Here is a 19,821-nt window from a genome sequence, read left to right as displayed (position 1 = left end):
ATTATAAGAAATACAGTTTACCAGAAAAGGCTTTTATTGTAGGTGCTGTACACTTTCTCAATATTACGCATAACCAGAAGTATAGCAAAACCACTGCTATTAAGATGTCTATTGATTTGCAATCACCACGATTACCGTAGTACGGTATTACATCTGTCTATAACTTTACGTCTGCGCCATCTTGCACAGAAGTTCGAGCTTATAAAACATTGTGCGATGTGCCGGAAATATATGACAAAAAAGGCATGAACATTTCAAAGCGTGTGAACGAGAAAAACAGTGCGTTTGTAATGCAATTTACATTCGGTTAAAGCTGGAAACAGTTTCTTGGAAGCGACTTGGTAACGTACAAAAAGGAGTTTTCACACGAAGTTATTCAGAGCAAGTTTCCAAATATTCCAACGATAATTGCAGTGTTTATGAAAGCTAGTTCATTAACTCAAATAAGTAACTGGAAAACACATTTCCAAGAATGATGTGGCGGAACTGAAAGTTTAAAAACTCCAATTGTTAACTGGAAAACACATTTCCAAGAATGACGTAATGGTATTACAAAAGCCACCCAGGCCGCCACAGGTTAACGCTGGTGTTATGTTGTTCCGTTGCTGACTCCTGACTCAGAAGGCTGCTGCTTCAGTTGTATGCTAGCTTCGCTCATATATTGAAAAGAAAGAAACACGTCCTTCTTAGTTCAAGGCTTTAATCGAACTTGCGTCTTGTGCGCAAGCAGTGCAGAAAGGAATGGGATGGAAAAACGGACGCGCAATGAGACAATTACCACGTGCGGGGGAGTATTCTGAGTGCGCCAACTAGCGACAAACCAATGAGCACCCAACGGCCGCTACAGGACAACCTTGCAGGTTAAGCTACCATATACCCACTTTTCATTACAGGTTCAAAAACAGTTCCTGTACATCAGCTCCTAAAATTATTTTTCAACATATGCCATAAAGGCTTTTACGCCTCAGCGATCTCCAGTTGTCAGATCTCGTGTCTACGTCAATAAACTCCGCTTGACCTGACTTCCATGAAGGCTGCGTGTTCTGCTCTGCCTGCGCTAACTACAGACAAAGAGTAAAACTCAAACTAAAACGTTTATTGGAACTCGTAAAACATTAGACAGTCTGTCAACATAAGCATTTACATAGCATGCCCAATGAAAATTATATGTGAGGAATGCGCCGAGAAGCTGGTAAAGCGAGATAATTCCATGTTGCATGACGGCGTGGCATTAAACGCCACACTAGCTCCCTCCCCTTGCAGATTAGGCTTGGGGTACAAACAAACCGCAATCGAAAAAGAAATAAAAACCTTAAAAGTGTGAAATCGGACTCCCAAGAGCTCCTCGTCGGTCCTCCTCAGTTAAAAGCGTCAAAGCCAAATCCGCTAAAACTCTATCAACTTAGCCACGCAACAGTACAACAGTTATTAGGCCCATGTTGCAAACTATTGTGTCAAATTGTTACGTCATACAAGGCAATGACCAACTACGCCGCATACATTTTAGCAAATTACATTGACATGCGACTAGTAAATTGCACAAAACATAGCACACACGTTTCAAGGCAATTAAATTGAATTGAAATCTTTGAAGAGGATAAAAAGAATAATACGCTAATGTTGGAAATAAAAAATTTGCATAAAAAGGCAGGAAAAAACTATATTTGATAGGAATGAGAAAGTAGAAATGTACACAAAAATATGCGGGGTCGGAACTTCTTAGTTGAACTATTGTATTGTTGCTCCCTCCTTTTCTGTTGTAGCGTCAAAATCTGTCTTCCAAGTGTGACGTCTTAGATTTAAATTTAATCACCGTTGGCAGAAGCAGAAAGGAAAGAAGAAAAAGAACAGAATCCCAAATGGCGCAGATGGCCGAGTTGGGATAACGAACACTTCGTCTTCAAGTTCTTCTAAAAGCTGAATTCTCGTCACTTATATCTTATCTATATCAGCAATGCAATAGCTGTGATGAGTATAAATACGATTGACTGCTAAGTAAGGTAGAGTTTTTGTTGTTTATTTACAGTTGCTTGTTGAGCTGTTGAGTGTAACCGTGATCTAGTGATTATGAAAATGTTGTGGCGTTTGGAGCCACACGATCATACCACATTCCATGGCTCCATTCAAATTTTCGGATCTTTCGACGCATTCCTCGGGTTTAAATATTATTGGTTTGTGCTGAACCGTAAAAGAAAGGGGGGCTACGAAATGTTAAATATCTCGCTGTATCGGGACCTGCTCTACTTAAAATCGATTGGATCATTCAGCCAGGAATTAATGATCGGACAAACAACAACCGAATAAAACAAACAAACAGAATTGACTAAATTGGTCATCAATTATTATCCAAAGTTTACAATCTTCGAATTAACAATCACATGCATCACGTGAAAGCGCCCTCGCGATTTTACCAACACGCGCTAAAGTTGAGAAATAAGCACCAGGCAACGTTGAAAGAACTCTGCACGGGAAAGATTAAAACAACATATTGGCGTTTAAGGAAGGATAAAAGGGACGATGGCAGGTAATCACCAAACGTGGAAAAATGTCCAAAACCCAATTTCAAACAACTGACAAAAAACGTTTAATTATAGATTGACCTGGAACGATCTAAGCTTGAGGTCAAATGCGTTCAACTTTCATCGTTTTTCAGACACCGCATGTCGGTTCTGCTTGATCGGCCCCGATACGCCCTCGCATGTTTTATTAAATGTAAAACGATCGCCGCTACATGGCACTACGCATGCAGAGTAGGTACCGTTTCCACGGGAACTGCAATCTCCTTTAACGACGTAACAGAAATAATAAACATGCATCGCCCCGAAAACATTGATCGTGAAGCGCTCGACATGAGCATCCGACATTTCTTTTACGGTGGTTTCTTTTCCATCCACTGATGTACAACACTGAAGCAATTTTCATTCATCAGTTGATTGAACACATTACCTGCTCGTCTGCTTAATTTTGCTTTTTCAACTATTGTTTTATGGATTTAACTAACTATAGGTTTAGTGGCCGTGCTAGTTGTTACCAACAAATATCAACGTTATTTCTCTTGAGCACGTTTTAAGCCTTCTCGGCTTTGTCACTTTTCTTGTTCATTGGCACGTGTTAGTAACAACTGGCTTGATTTTACGTCCCCACCGCGCTTTTGACGAAAAATAAAATGATTGATTGATGACGATTTTACTGGTTACAATAACTAAACAAAAAATTTGGCGCCACAGGAACGCGATCATATTTGAAGAGGAGATTTTTAGCACAAAAACCATAATTGCTGCGATTGAACGTTCGCTCTACGCGAGACGAGCCAGGACCTTTAATCAGGACACGACCTACCACGACCAAATAGTTAAAATTTGCGAAGTCCTTCGACGCGAACCCGCATAAACGTTTGTATGTATAAGGACCGTGTTGTATCTCACATTGCTACACACCGTTGTATTTTCTTGACATGCGCACTTGATGTGTTATTTGTGAATGAACAGTGATTTGTAAAGTCTTTGTGTTTTTCGCCTCAATAAAATATGCTGTACATCAGGCGCTTCTATGACGTAATAAAGCAAATTGTATTTATATTTTAACTGGAATCATAGAGAGGAGTTGTAAAGCACAGAACACGTCGTCAACAATTACATAAGAAATCGCGATTATAAAATGCAACTTTGAAAACAATTTGAAGAAATGTAGAAGTGACCAAGACATTGCTGCATTGACCATTCGTAATCGCGCTCAAGTAAATGAATTTCTCAATGCATGAGTGACGTCATCAACAACGACCAAAATTAATTTCATAGTTTTAATAAAATTTTGAATTTCTTAGAATGAATATAAAGAATTTGTCTACATCTGCTTGTTACGTCATAATAAGCACGATCTCGTCGCCAAAGTTAACAAATTACATAAAACAAACAATAAATGCAAGGTTGTACAATGACATCACAATAGTTATCGCGAGCGTAGTGTGGTGCAGGGATGAACCGATCTGGTGTTTTCCGCATCCTTGTCTCGTTCATCCCGATTCACTTCTGTGAGCGAAGTATGGTGCCATAATCAACATAAACTTCCAAACTGGTTTGAATTTCGTTCAGAGTTGATCGAATCTTGCTTCTTTCATCCTGATTAGCATCTCGCAATCCTCCAACATCGAAGCAGAACAACATCCAAAGCACATCTCTCACGACTCTCAACAACCCGATGACGTCATCGATGTTTGATGGTTGCAGAAGGTTAACACCGATATTCATCATTCCAATCTAGAGTTGAAATATTTGTGATGACGTCAACTATAACTTGGTCTATCTCGGTTCAACTCAGTGCCAATGATATCGATGCACAAATTCTACGTTAATATAACATACTGTGTGCGTGACTTATATACGAAAGTATAGAAAATAATTTTCATTTGTGGTACCGACCAAAGTTGCGGCTGATTCATTATGTTTGTTTCTAATAATACCTTAACTATGATTCAAGTAAACTACTGTAAATTTATATAACTTGTCACTGCAGTAATAAACAAATTAAATAAACACAAGGTGGCGCATATCACCGGTTGCAGGTTACCAAATTATCAAAACACCAATTGCGTGACTGGGGCCGGTTATTGACTTAAAGGGAGGGAAATGCGATTGTTGATATTTCGAAAACCAGGCTTTGACAAATCTCTGCGTTTTTAAATACTTCTTTGTGATGTAAAAAAAATCTAGTGACGTAATTGGTAGTTAGACAGAGCAACGTTAGATTCGTGATTTAAATCGAGTTTGGAAAGAAAATGTTTTCCAATTCACAATTTTAAGCGATGGATTTACGAATATTAATTATAATAACTAACCAATTACCGCCATAAAAATTTGATGTGTAAAAAAGTTGAACAGTGATTGTGTTGTGACTATGACGTCAAAATAGATGACAACGCACGATCTCTTCCACTTCACCAACATCCCAATGACGTAATAATAGCAAAAGCTTGAATATATATGTTGACATCAAAAATATGTATATATATACATATTTTTGACATCAAATATGTTTGAATATATACAGTGACATCAAAATTTCTTCAGAGATTGACTCAGTTATAAGTGACTCATAGACATGACCGCACTTATGACTTTTTGCCAACCTTACATGGGATAAATCAGCAATTTAATATTTTGATTGGTCGGCAACAATTAGTCGGAATGTAAACAAACAACAATAAGTAATTGATGTCAATAATATCTTACTTGCCCTGGTTTCATCTCTTTTATGACCGAAGCGATCTCGTGAAATGAATTCGATTCCAGGAAACAGGCGGCCAGATTGAGCTCATCCAATTGCTTTGTGACGTGTTTCATGATGAAGCAGAACCCAGGGACCAGGTTTGAATTCATCGGCGCAGGTAATTGGATTGTTGTTGGAAAATGCTCTGCTGCTTTTGTGGCGATGGACGAATCTTTTCCTTCTCCAACGCAGGCGTACAGGTCGAATAATTTGTCTGTATATCCATTTGTCTGTATATTTGTCTGTATATCTGCCGAATAATATATCCATAAAAGTTGGACGATACAGATATGTTTGGTGGACAGCGGGAAATAAAACAAATAAAAATATAAACTACATTGCTATGTAGTCTCGTAAATCTGCAACCACACGTGGCTAAACACACAACAATCCAGAAATATTTAAGTTATAAATTATGATTGTTACATTACAATTTCAATTGTTACGCAAAGGTTGATGATGAACTTGCATATCCATCGAAGTATTGTATAATTCTATTAAGACATGGAAAAAGTCACCAGAAAACTATATACGTAATAGGAGGTAAAGAGTAACGTCAATACATCCCATTATGATGTCACAAACATAATAATGACGTGACATATTTTTGCTGTCACATTTGCCAAAATTATATCCAAGTGTGTGTTAAAGTATTGACATCAGCTGCCTATGTACACATGTGGAGACATGAAGACGGCTAGAGATGTACCGATGCCGATATATCACGTTGACTCGAGTATTTTCATGTCTGTCCTGTACACAGGTGTTAAATAACGAATTATCACATTCGGTCTTATTTCTTATTTCGTCTGTCTGTCTTCGCTTTTAAAAACGTGGTAATTTAACACAGTTGTAAATCTTTATGCTGCGCAGTGTTATCGCTTTAGTCAGGTAGTTCTGTTCATGTCACATTCTTCCATTACCGCGATACATTGCTTTGTATTCGCCTTTTTCCTTGAAAGTCTTCAGCGAAATGACAATGCAGCGCCTTGTTGCCAACACGAGCAGCTGAGACGCTTTGTTTGGTGAAAAATTTAACCCCATTTCCGCCGAGGCATCGTTTATTTTAAAGCGATCATTTTCAAACATGGTCGACAAATCATCCAAGTGAGATACTTCAAAGCGTCAATGCTAAACCATAGCATTCATGTCATTCTTTTCGTATAAAGACGTTGATATCAAATGGTGTAGTTGCAATAACTTTCATCAGTATTCACAACGTAATAAAATATAACATAAAAGCAGGCTACGAACGCAACGACGTTAATAACGGAAGTTGAATGTCAGCCAAAAAGCATCTGAATTATCTGTACGTCGACGCTCATGATTGTCAACAACACGTCAACAGACTTAAACAATTACTTTGCGTGTAAAATTCCTTAATTTTATTGTTTAAAGATGATCACGTGTGGTCTGTTTATCGCACGAACAGAATTGGGCCGATGAGACATAAATTTTGTCCGCATATTCCGCGAATAACCTTAAAACGTCATATCTTTTTTTTGGCCAAATATTTTCGTCAAAAATCGAACATTACACATCACAGACTGTAGAGCAGACATGTGCAACCAGTTGCCCGCGGGCCGCAGTGCGGGCCAGGTTGTTCCAAGCGGCCCGCGTGGTGCTCAGCAAAATGTTAGAAGTTCATACTAGCCATCACTATTTGATGCAGTTTACATCAAAGCAATGAAAATTTCCGAAATTTTCGCATTTTCGTGTCGTGGACTATATTAAATCTATTTCTTAACTATATAAACTGCACAGGAAAGTCGTTTTATGATACTAATTTTTTCTGAGAAAATCATGTGGCCCGCATTGTCATTCAACATTTTGTATTTGGCCCTCCAGTGAAAAAGGTTGCACATGCCTGCTGTAGAGTGTAGGCTCAAAGTAGCCGTGTCATTAGCGGATCGTGTTACAGAGTTTTTATTCCGTTTTGCTTCTAAGGCGACCGCTAAGAAATGTTAAAGGAACGCAACTAATTAAAAATTAACCGTTGACCGCTAATTTTCTGCTGTATCAGTTGCAGGAATATAAATTTTGAGAGGTCGTTGAAGAATTTTAAGTTTCGGTTCCAAAAACATCTTCACAAAACGCTGTGCGCGTGCGTATAAATACGGGTTTACAACTGCAAAAGTGGAAAGTTAGCTGTTTGGTTTGGAAAACATAAAAATCTTATATTACATGACGCAGCGCGCAAAAAATACTACATCGCATTCAATGTTACTTTTGTTAAAAGACAAAAACATCGACCGATGCCGATGTTGAGAAGGGCCGATACATCGGGATCAGTAACATCGGTAAAACCCCGGCATCGATACATGTCGCCATTTTTTCGCCTCGTTAAAAACCAATTTTATTTACCTGGACGTGATTCCATGTACTTTTCTGAAATGATTTCCAGCTGCTGAATGAGATATTTCTTCAAAATTTCCTTTTTTATCTGAAGATCTCCTAAAAATAAATCATAAAATCAGTCAACTTAAACACACTCGTTGCAAACTATCATTGGCGGCCATACTGCTGTTATTTTTAAATGAAACTGATATAGAAATAAAACAAAGCCACAACCATGGGCACCACATGCAACATGGTATGGAAAGGAAAAGCTTTTCAAAGTTTAGTCATACAATGATATTAATATCAACTTGTAGTTTAATAAGTAATCTGTTCAGAGCCCAACATGTACAGAAAAATGTGGGTTGTTAAAACAATTACAACATGAGTATGAAATAAAGTCAAGTATCAATGCAAAAATGGACAGAATGCCAAAACGACAATGAATTACCAGCACATCATCGCATAAATTACACATTTCTCATAACACAGCACACACTTAATAATGCGACAAAGTTGAAAAGAGTGAAAAGTATAAGATAGAGGGGAATAATACATGCGCTGTTTTATCGTATCGGTCTACTGCAAAGCTTTCAAAATAATATTGTTTGTGATTAAAAGATGCAACGCATTTCTTATGTATTGTTCAAAATCTCACGATGCCCTTGATCACTTTCAGGGCAGCCCGGTTGGAAACATTGCTTTAGTTCATGGACATGGCGAGTTAAACAATAACAAAAATGTAAGGAAACTGTCCACACAAATGTAATAATAAAACACAACTTACTAAACGTAACTTGTATAGACTTTATCATATTTTTATGTTTTTGTTGTTCTATGTGAAATATGGATTTATGACACCACAACAAAAATAGCAAACATACAAGTACAAGTATAAAACAAATACAAAAAACATACAGTATACAAAAAATACAAGCACGACACCAGTACTTAATCACTGCTTTCATTTGTTGTGTATCGTGGTAAAACATAACTCATAATTACCTGAAACAGCTTTCGACTCCAAATCAAACAAAAGGCCACAGACAAATCTTTTCACCACTATCCAATGCTTTTGAAACAGTGATGTTTCTACAAAATCTTGAAACTCCTCCAGTGGCATTCCGTAAACAACATAGGATGCTGTGAGATGTTCTTGGAAGGTTTGATGACAGAAGAAGAACTTTGTGTTGCCTTCCAAGAGACGACTGTTTATTGGACGTCGATGACAATGGAGTTGAACCACTATGTCATGGATGGTTGTCGGGTCCACGCCTCCATCTCTCAGCTCTTTAGCAGTTAGGACAACTTTTCTGTGCTTTGTTGCGGCAAACGCAAGGATCTGCAGCTTCCGGGCCAACTCATCCATGGTTTCCGGGAATTGAAAATTGTGACTGTATGTCAGGTTCTTCATCACTGTTGCAAACAGCCTTGTAGGGGTGGAAGCATCACCAATGTCTTCTGATGGATGGATGTTGCTGGAAATGATCATCTGGAGCATCAGGGGATTTCTACACATGGACAATATTTGGTTTGAGCTTTTCTTGATCTTCCTCCAGAGTTCTTCATCAGCAAAGGCGAGGAACAACTCCTTTGTGTCCTCAAGACTGAGGTCACCCAAAGCATAAGTGACCTGGGGTCTTGCTGCTTCAGGGAGGTAGAGGACTGCATGTGGCCTGGATGTAACTACAAGGAGAGAGTTGGGAAATAAGTGTTTGATAAAGAGATTATGGATCAGCTGTTTTTCAGGAACGCATTCGTCATAATTGATTGTGGAGCACTTTTTATCAAGAGTATACTCAGCTTGATCGAACCCATCCAGTACTAAGATGAGTTTTTCGTCATTCTTCTTCAACCAGTTGAAGGCATTTTCGTAAACCTTTTCATCCTGACCTGGAATCATATTGTCCAGGAAGAGTTTTCTCAGTGTCAATGGTTGTTTATTGTTCATATCCATGAATTTTCTATGAATACACACTCGATGAGATGGAGAAAATGCCTTGGTAAGTTTCTTGCTCAAGACGGTTTTTCCAGACCCAGCCCTTCCGATGATGCTGATAAACTTGCTTTTAAGCTTCAACAAATCTTGAAATTGGACTTGTGTTATTATCTTGTTACTGTAAAGTTCTTTGTGGTCATCCGGATCATATTCTTCATCAGCAGGAACTTTGTCTTTTTCAAAAAAAGTTATTTCGCTGATCGATGGATGGACTGGCGGAATTTCTATTTTAGCACTGACACCTTGAAACTGTAAAACTCCTTCTTTTTCAAGACGATTGTTGTGCTCTTTCATAATTGTTTGAACTGCATCCCACCCTGCAAAATAAAATCAGAATTCATTAAAATCACGATATTTTTAATCATTTCCATAAATACTTAACTAGCACTAAGAATTCCATGATGTTAATAAAACTGACCATGTGACACGCATGACTAATCGTGTGTTAAATTCGTGGCCAAAGTTTAATCATTCACGCAACATTACAGCCAGAGCATGATGGTTCATGTGTAACTGAGAGCGTGATAATAAGTAACGGCCAGTGAGCAGCGTAATCATCCGCTACAACCACAATCTAGACGTTACGTCAAACAATTGTTAGTTGTCCTGATGCAGTGATGAATGAGAAACGAGACATAAAGAGAATAGAAGATAATGCAACACACAGAAGCGCATGATGGCTATACACCACATAGAATTTTATTAACTAAACAATGGGTGCAGGTTATACACCAGTGCGAGATATACTGAAATAAATACAATAAGGCTTATTGGTGAACTTGTAAAAAGAAGAAACCACTGTACTTTGTGACGAATCCGAAGTCCCGTTCTCGTGTACACTATTGTAAAGACGCAAATGTGATTGCTCAGTTTTGTTTCCGAAGTGGACCTGAGCTCAGTTGCCTTTTGTTACGGCTGGAGAAGCCAGTATTTAAAAACCGTTCTTTGTTTGTCATTCCTTTGATCGTGGAAAATACATCATCTCTTTTTTCAATCGACTTGTTACAGCAGAGGAAACAGTGAAATTTGAGAACGCGTTATTCAATCGTGGTAACTTAAGTAACGTACAATCCGCCGAGCGCCCCAGCCGTTGCTAACGACTGACGGATATTACATTTCCTTTACAAATTGAACAAAAGTATTTTCAGTCCATAAAGACAAAGGCAAGATTTTCATTCCGACAATTTTATAGAATCCAAAAATAGGTTAATAGGTCATTTCAAAAGTAAAAATTTCATATCATTCATTTCATTTCATACCAAAAACAATCTTTTCATGACAAAATAGGATTTTCAAATAGAAAATAGGATTCCTACATTAAATTTGTTGCACAGCCAAGTTTGGTAAAGTAAATCGGGAACATAATGACAAATATTTGATTAACATAGATATATATGAAGGAGACCAACGGTTATCAGTGCAAGGAAAAGATACAACGCAGCCTAACACTGATATCTAACGAAACATACGGTATCGGGTTTCAAATTCTACGTTCAAAGTAATCACCACCCGATGCTTGCTATGACCAACACGCATCAATTTGATATTTACCACCTGATGGACAAACTGCTTCTGCATTGCAAGCAGAGCAACTTGTCGCCACACATCATGACATCATCATGACATCAGACGTTAAATGAAAACACAACTTGCATTTAGTTTCATTTGTACGTAACAATAAGATGTTTTTGTTTGATGTTTGATGATGTTTATTTATTATTATTTTATGATAATTAAAATTTCAATTTAATTAGAAGTGATTTTCTCACCATCTTCATCAGATGAGCTTGTGCTGGGTGGTTGCTTGTAGTTGATTGTGACATTCTCGGCATCTGAAAATAGATAACTTGACATTTATTGTTGTGTTACCAGCAAAAATATAAACAAACCAAACATATACGGATATAGGAGTATATACTTTATATCTATACTTTGTATACAGTTTGTACTACTTTTTATATAACCTACCTTTTATAACTGGTGATTGGTTCAAAACAGCATCAGTAATATTTACATTTGAGCTTGTGCTTTGCTCTGCCATGACACTTTTCAGAGTTTTATTTGATATCTTAAATAGTTTGATCTGTAGAAATGGACATATCATTTAAATATTACTAAATACTCCCAACATAAACATATCAGACCTATTAAAGTATAATTTGAGGGTAATGTAACCACTCAATAATTCCAGGTTATAGGATCTGTTTGAATTACTTTGCATAAATTACTTGATCTGCAGAAACGTGATCTTGCGTTAAATAAGTCAAAATCAACGTTACCTGCAACCAATCGTCTACCTACGCCCTACGGGGACGTCCGAAGTCGTTGTTAGCTAACTTACATCCACTGCATTACCATACTCTATTCAAATGGCACCGGTTAAACAAGTTGATTTGAAATTGTGACGTCACCCTCACCGCCATCTTCGTTATAAATGCTAAATGCCTTTTCGGCAACAGCTACTAAAGTATTTAATAACGCTGAAAAATTCCTTCTTCAAAATATTTTAGCTGCTTAAGGTCAGATTGTTTTAACTATTTTTCTTGATTAAAATAAATGGATGTTAGACAGCTAGAGCCTACATACGTCTAATAATATTTTGTCAATACTCTGTTACACTTGTCACCTTTCCTTGTAGTAATTGCTGAACTATTTTCGAGCAAGCAAACACTTCTGCCGAGCAACAGTGAATAAAAAATATAAAATTACTGGTTCGACCTCTAAGCAATGGAGCGAGATTAACCGCTTCGCTTCGTTCCGGGCATCCTTTGAAATGAAAGAAACTCAATGAAGCGTGGGTGATGTTTCGACGACTTTTGCGTCCTTAGCAACAAAGAATACCAACTATTAAGCACCCACGTTTAGTCGAGTTTTCTTCAGGGAATATATGATATTACAGATGTTTATGCACAGAATATATCGAGGCGGGAGCGTTTGTGGAAAATTCATTCTTTATCTCTCGTCTAAAATTTGTGTCCAATCACACCTGGTAGCGCTTTTCAAGGTATAATGAGTTCATCACGTTTTCTTTGGTTCGGATGCTTCAATTTTCATCTTCACTCAAGTAACTTTGTTACGTAATAACAGCAGAAGTAAACGGTTGTGAAATTTTGTTAATGAACATCACAATTGGAATCACTGCAGGTAAAAATGGTAGAAAAAAGTTGACTACGGTTCATGAGTTTGCTTTTTTGCCTTCAGTGCTTCAGGTTCGGTTTGAGATGTGAAAAATGTAGCATATTAAGTTCTGGATTGTTTTCTTAAAAGTTTCTCCCTAATTCAGAAGATTCAAGTTCGATTTCGCTTCTGCTGTTTCAACCATAGACATCGGAAATATAAAAACTAGATGCCTAACTAGATTGCGTTGCTAAGGGAAAAAAATGAAGCAATCATGCGATTGACAAAAAATTCCAAAAAAACGCAAAAATGCATGGGCGTATATGGGCGTAAGGGAACGTTTCAAAGCATTGCCAGCTGTAGAGCAATTTTCGTGAGTTAAAAACACTTTTATTTTTTTAAGCAAAGTGGAAGTGACTTATCGAAAGCTTTATCTCCAGATTTTGCTTATACTTTTGATGTCTATGATATCAACCTTCGTGTTTGGCAACGACTTTATATATCGGTACTTCCCCTTTTCTGGGAATGACGCACTTTTGTACAAATACATTGATTTGAAAAGAGTGAAATGATTTTTTTCACCGACTTCTGTTTACCAAAGTTACCTAATTTTAAATTTGTTAAAGTTAAGAATTACTTCGTGGGTTTGTTGACAATGCTAACCTACCATCTTATACCAGAATGGCACAATACTATTATTGCTATCGTGCGCATTTTAAGCCCTTAAGCTTTGTCACTTTTTGCTCTTTGTCTGTTCGTGAGCATGTTTTTTATTGTGTTATAATTATAACTACAACGACTAGCATCGTAACTTTCGTTCCGCACAATTAATGGCGAAAAATCGACAACACAAGTTGAAAAATCGCAAAAAGGTTAAGCGCAGGTCTAACGAAGACCACCCTAATCTATTGAAGTGAGGAAATATTTGGGCCTGGGTGTTTTATTGTGTTATAAGTACAACGGTTAGTATCCTAACTTTCGTTCCGCATAATTAAGGGCGAAAAATGACCAATACAAGTTGAAAAATCGCAATATGATAACTTCAGGTCTAATCAGGACCACCCTAATCTATGGAAGTGAGGAGGTATTGGGCCTGGGGTAGTTTTGTCATAAAAAGTGAGAGTTGGTAACAGAGGGAATTAGTTTTGCAATAATTTAGTGATGCTGTTTCGTGACTTAATTCCCCACCTGGGTAGATTAGTGTTTCCGCTATTTTTGACCATTTTTTCAACTTTATTGTTGAGATTATTTCGGCTACTATCCAACCTGAATTGAAAATAAAATAAACGCATAATAATGGCCACAGTGCGCACGTGGTACGTCTGATGTTACTCACCGTGGTCCAAGGGACCGTTCAGGGAGTTACTGTGTTTGCTCAGACTCGTGAAAAATTAGAAGGAACATTGCTTCCAGGCCTGGCTTAGTTTAAGTCATGCAAAAGACATCAAGTATTACACACGCAGTGTCACATACATCAATAGCCTGTGATTTATCAACACATGTAACGTCAAACCTTTTTCACTTTTGCTAACCTATAATAAAAAAGAATCAAAGTTTTTTTTGCCAATTTATGAAATAAATGTGGAAATGAAACTTGAGCCAAATATTATGCCTTTACTTGCAGTTGCTATTTTCCTGTAACTGACATTATTTTAGTTTTTAATCTGGACGGTCTAAGGGTGCACGTGGCTACTTGTGGTGAAAACCTGTGCTTCTCTTTCTGGCACGCACAAAGATCTTATTGAAATCGGCTTTTCTTTAACGTCTAGTCTGGGACCTGGCTGCTGGTTGCAAGGATAATGGAAGTTGCAAATCGTGAACAAATTAAATAGGATTTATAGATGCCGTACATACCAGTTTTGTTTTTCCGTTTGCATATTGGTTGCTAGATTTAAATCAACAGAAATGAATTTGTGAAAAGCTTTTTTTTAAATTTTACTTTTGCATAATTTATAGCAGATGATTTTATTATTAATTTCTGTTATTAGTATCGTATAAGCAAATTGGTTAACCTTAAAAGTGTCAAGCATACAAGTGTTTTAACAGGTGCTATTCAATCTTCCAATTGCTAAAATGACTGCGTTTGGACGAACTACATTTGAAATAATCCAGTGCCCCACTGAGGAAAACTTAAATATGACCAACTGTGCCATATTGAATAAATGGGATATTAAAGACGTCTCGTAACTTGGCTGTTGAATCATTAAGCTGTGTTGAATCATTTATAGCCTAATCTTGTATGTTACATGATACATGATTAACCACCGAGCCAAAACAGTGTTTCCATGCTAGGAATTGTAAGAACTATTTTGTTCGATTAAAATTTACATTGGAGAATCTTTAAATGATTGACAATATGGTAAAGCAAGGCAATGGGAACATTGTTAGTAAAAGTTTAAAAAGTTTTAATTTGGACATTCGCCAATGAGGCAATAGTCCGTATATATTCGAAAAATTTGGTGAATTTGTAAAAATCTTTTAACCTGTTAAAATTTGAAAATAATCTTCACATGGTAATTCCTCAAATGTAACATAGTTGTTCAACTTGCTGAAACTCAACACAATTGATGTTGGCCTACTCCAAAGAGTAAAATATGTTTATTTTATAGTTGTTTGAAGTCTGGCCATATAGAGGTGAAAAATAAGCAAGGCAGAAGTTATATTTTTACCACTTCTTCGCATAGCAGCATAGAACCAGGATCAATAGGATTGCCACAGTTGCAGGTATTATGCAATAAAAGTTACTTCTTTAAAAGATAGACTATCACGCTATGATTTCCCTCGTACATGCCAACTTTTTGTGCTGTGACTAAAACTACATAAGATATGGTTTTAAATATTTCTTTAAATTTAATGTTTCCAAATGAACAAAAATCTTCAAACTATTTGCAGATGGATTGGGCAGGTCTTGAAATAGGTCACCAGGTTGTTGGTGAGTGTAACTTTTATTTTGTTATTCCAGAAATACCATTATCACTATTATTATAAAATCTAAGTAATTCTATGCAAAAAGTTTTGAAAATCTAAGTAATTCCACGGCATCTTATCAGAAGTTTTGTGTGACTTATTTTTTGAAACTGTTCTATTTCAGTCGATCAGTTTAGGTCAAAAAAGGCATTGGCACAAGAAGTTTCATTTGAAATTGGGATCTCAACTCCAGCTACAGACTCAAAATATTGCTTTTTTACTAACTCTATCAAAGATGTCATTTCCGAGGAGTTTGAAAAGCATAATTTGGTGTTGATGGAAACACAACAGGTTTTTTTCATTAAACAATTTGATTGATTGATCAGTTTCAGTTTTAATGTTGAACCTTTTCTAGAGACTATGATTATATTTTGAAATTAACTAACATGGTTTTGTTGGAATGCTTCCATATCAAAATATTTTGTAGCTTCAGTTTGTCATATCTGATGTTCTGTTGATATTCACCGTCAAATCCATTAAAAGTGACGATTCAATAACCTCAGTGTTTCAAAACCACAAGGTTGCAAAGTCACATAAAGATCTAACAAAGATGGATTTCAAGGCATCAAATAAATCCATCACTCTGATAGGTTTGTTTAGATTTCAATGGTAAAGTTAATACAATGATCAAAATTGAAGCACACCCATAAAAGTAACAGGTTGTTAACAAGTAATTTGCTTGTTTAACTATGTATTATATTACTAGGACAAGAATTACAGAATTACATTTGAATAACAGAGTAAAATTACAGAGTTACAAGTTTTTTCTATCTATTAAAATGGTACAAAGTCTCATGTTCATTCGTTATTCTTATCAAAGATGAGCCAGAAAGGAAAAACGATAAAGGAAATTCAAACATTATCAACCCTGACTTTGACTTTAAAGATCTTGGTATCGGAGGTTTGGATAAAGAATTTGGAGAGATGTTTAGGTAAAAATAAGTAACTTGTTGGTTAAAATGTGAAAGGAGCAAAACTACAACTCACATTTCGACAAATTTAAGTAAATCAACAAAACTCACTTCCACATTGTTACAAATTTTAGACGAGCATTTGTATCTCGCCTATGTTCACCCGAAGAAATTGATCAAATGGGGTTCGAGCATGTGAAGGGAATGTTGCTTCATGGACCTCCAGGTTGTGAAAAAACACTTCTGGCTCGACAGATTGGGAAAATGCTCAATGCCAGAGAACCACAGGTGAAAATCTACATTCTCCATTTTTATGTGCTTACCTGTGCATTGCGCACTTAAGTAAAATAAATTTGCTCTATTGCGTTTTTCGGGTAAATGGATGCCAACTTATCCCATGAAATGCACAAAAGATTAATGATGACAATAGCATATGTAGGCTATAATCTGTGGTGGTTTAAAACCAGTCTTGATTATATTTATCTGCTCCACCGTTGTGCTAAAGTTTTAAATATTGCAAATGCACAAGTTTGTCGTGTAATGCTGCGTGCTGTGCAGATTGTAAATAGCTCAGAAATTTTAAACAAACACGTTGGTGAATCAGAAGAAAATATCAGAAAACTGTTTGAGCCTGCTGAAATAGAACAAGAAAAGGTTTGTGCATTGCATTAATGGTAGAAAGTTTAGACAAAATTTCAAACTACTACTCATAAATAAAACAACTCTTTCAATTTTCAAATTAAATAGAAATCTCTATTGCTGCTTTTTTCTAGTTTGGTATGAAGAGTGGACTCCACATCATCATCTTTGATGAGATTGATGCGATCTGCAAACAAAGAGGCAGTGTGGCTGGTAGCTCGGGAGTCAACGACTCAGTTGTTAATCAACTTCTGTCAAAGATTGACGGAATGAATCCCTTGAACAACATTCTTATTATTGGTCAGCGTTAGAAGTTTTGGTGATTGCAGCTGTATGCGTAATGTAAAACGATAAGATCCACGCCATTACAACAACATGCAAAAAGTTTCGAGGTTAATTAAAAGCAAATGTGTTTGAGGACAGAGCTCTGTCAAAATATCAGTATTCTGAAGTTCACTTTATTTATCTTGTCTGATTTATAGATGCCACTTGCGCTTGCAATTTCACCTTTTTCTTAACACAATAACAGACAAAAAGTGTTGCTACATAGCCCATTTATTTTGATTAATTAACCTGATTTAATTCAACACAGGTATGACAAATCGTCATGATATGATCGATGAAGCTCTTCTCCGACCTGGACGGTTAGAAGTTCATTTAGAAATAGGTAAGTTTTACAAAAAATAACTGAATTGTATTTCTAATTTCGATATTAGTTAAATGTTTTCTAGGAATAGAATCTTATTGGATTCGTTTACAATTTCACAAACTTTGATGCTAAGGTCTTCCGGATGAAGAAGGTAGGCTGCAGATCCTCAGCATGCACACACAAAAGATGAAAGATTCCCAGACGATATCTGATGATGTCGATGTTAGGAATATCGCCGAACTCACTGAAAACTTTACCGGTGCTAAGCTGGCGGGTTTAGTTCGAGGCGCACAGTCTCGTGCTCTTGTGCGCCACAAAGGCCAACTTCAGGCCAGAAGCGATGTTGAAGCCGACCACAAAATCCTGGTTTGTGATCAAGACTTTATGGATAGCCTAGAAAATGATACAAAGCCTGTGAGTAGTTCAAAGATTTTTTAATTGCTGGTATCTCTAAAGGTGACCATATTACCTAGTTTTGACCTGGCCAGGTCAGTGATCTACGCGTTTGATCTAGTAGCGTTGCACCATTAACCGCACTTTAAAAACCCATTTCTGAAGCTTGCACTCGTGAACGCACTCGTTCAGTCATTGTCTAAGATTCTTGACTATAGATGAGAATTGGAAGGAAAACTGACTTAAAAATTGAGAGCTTTGTGGTCTTAGAAAGCTTTCGGCTTCATGACAAGCCAACATTGAAGCTCATGCATGACTGCACTTGCTTTGCCACTTCTGGTGTCTAATTCAGCCTTCCACCACTCGTGAGTTGCACTCCCAGATACTTGATCTTCTTCATCTTTTTAATTGTTTCTCCCCACAGTTGCAGTGAGCACTTTGAAGGGATACTTAATAAGCCGAGTAACTCAATTTTCGTCTTCACGTTTACTTTTCATCCCAGATTAAATGCAAGCCGTTGCAAAACGATCGAGTGCATGTTGAAGATCAGGTTCGAAAAAAGCCAGAAGAACCAGGTCATCTGCAAACAGCAAATGACTAATCCTACTTTTATCATTTATGACTATGACCAAGGCTGTGCTTCTTTATCCAGCTCAGGTAAACCATGACAAGGAGAGGTGACACCACACACCCCTGGCAGAGTCCAACATCCTCTGTGAAAGGTTTTGACTTAACACTGTTCAAGCGGACAGAAAGTTTTTGGCAATCCAACATTGAGTTAATTGTCATCAATACCGTGTTCTTCCAGTAGTCTCCAGAGCTTATCTCGAAGAATTCGTTCATACGCTTTTTTGAGATCAATTCATGTTCCTCCCACTTGTTTCTATAAGACCAGTTGGTTTTATCGTATCATGAAACATATCAATTGTGTGTCATTTGATGTTTCTACGACAAGTTCAATAGATTTTTAAAGCATTCTCTCCATGTACCAAGGATGTCATCCTCTTTAGTTAGGAAACCACCCTGTTGGTTTTTAACACAATTTCCAGCATATGATCTTTTGCCCCAAAGTCAGCCGATGGTTTGCTAGAATTATTTTTAGCCGTTCTGCAGTCAGACTCCAACTTTTGTCCAAGTTCCTTCCAGATCTGCTCTACGGCTTTTCGCACCTCTGTGCTCACGACTCAGACGAAGACTTGTCTTGGAACCAGAATTTGTCGTCGCCTTCTTTGCTTGATCTGCTTCTTTAACCCCTTAGTTCCACCATGGGGCTCTTTTCTTTCCATTCCTTGCCACACCGAGCCGTTTCCACCTGCAAGCACTGGTAGCAGGTGCCAGGACCGCAAATTTGTATGGCAAATATTCCGCCTCAATATCCTCCGTGCATCCTGAAAGTTTCTTGAACTTGGTTGACCTGTTGCCAGCAAAATTTTTGTACATCCTTGTCTGCTAAGGCTTCCCACTTGATTCTATAAGACCAGTTGGTTTTATAAGCTCTTGGGGTGCCAGAGGTTTTGGGAGATGTGAGTTGCAGACAGGTGGTG

The 19,821-nt window shown here is 37.2% G+C and overlaps 3 protein-coding genes and 1 pseudogene across 5 annotated transcripts in view; 2 read left to right on the top strand and 2 right to left on the bottom strand.

The window, feature by feature from the left end:
- The window catches only part of LOC143458634 (NACHT, LRR and PYD domains-containing protein 3-like), a 35,220-nt gene extending 23,540 nt beyond the window's left edge, over positions 1-11,680 (bottom strand). Inside the window, exons 1-6 of one of the 2 annotated variants that reach the window (XM_076955456.1) lie at positions 11,570-11,680; positions 11,371-11,433; positions 8,608-9,918; positions 7,630-7,719; positions 5,229-5,515; positions 4,023-4,256 (exon numbers count right to left, since the gene is read on the bottom strand). In XM_076955456.1, coding sequence (XP_076811571.1) covers positions 4,023-4,256; positions 5,229-5,515; positions 7,630-7,719; positions 8,608-9,918; positions 11,371-11,433; positions 11,570-11,642 — 2,058 coding nt within the window. In that variant the 5' untranslated portion in view covers positions 11,643-11,680. Of the gene's footprint in view, positions 1-4,022; positions 4,257-5,228; positions 5,516-7,629; positions 7,720-8,607; positions 9,919-11,370; positions 11,434-11,569 lie in introns of those variants that run through there. The other variant, XM_076955455.1, reaches the window with a different exon arrangement.
- LOC143458635 (uncharacterized) overlaps positions 1-19,821 on the bottom strand; it is a 107,558-nt gene that overhangs the window by 33,523 nt on the left and 54,214 nt on the right. The window lies entirely within an intron of this gene.
- LOC143459894 (uncharacterized) lies at positions 15,611-16,375 on the top strand. The gene is made up of 3 exons (XM_076957210.1): positions 15,611-15,650; positions 15,810-15,976; positions 16,113-16,375. Exons 1-3 carry the CDS (start codon positions 15,611-15,613, stop codon positions 16,296-16,298), a joined length of 393 nt encoding a protein of 130 aa, XP_076813325.1. The 3' UTR covers positions 16,299-16,375.
- On the top strand, positions 16,506-18,878 carry LOC143458692 (vesicle-fusing ATPase-like; annotated as a pseudogene). The gene is made up of 7 exons (XR_013117695.1): positions 16,506-16,617; positions 16,731-16,884; positions 17,155-17,250; positions 17,370-17,535; positions 17,828-17,902; positions 18,018-18,298; positions 18,780-18,878. The product of XR_013117695.1 is annotated as a vesicle-fusing ATPase-like (transcript).

Source organism: Clavelina lepadiformis, chromosome 5 (genome assembly GCF_947623445.1).
Source record: "Clavelina lepadiformis chromosome 5, kaClaLepa1.1, whole genome shotgun sequence".
Taxonomy (NCBI): Eukaryota; Metazoa; Chordata; class Ascidiacea; order Aplousobranchia; family Clavelinidae; genus Clavelina; species Clavelina lepadiformis.
The sequence above is the reverse complement of the archived record's forward strand: the minus strand, read 5'-3'. Positions and strand labels throughout refer to the sequence as shown.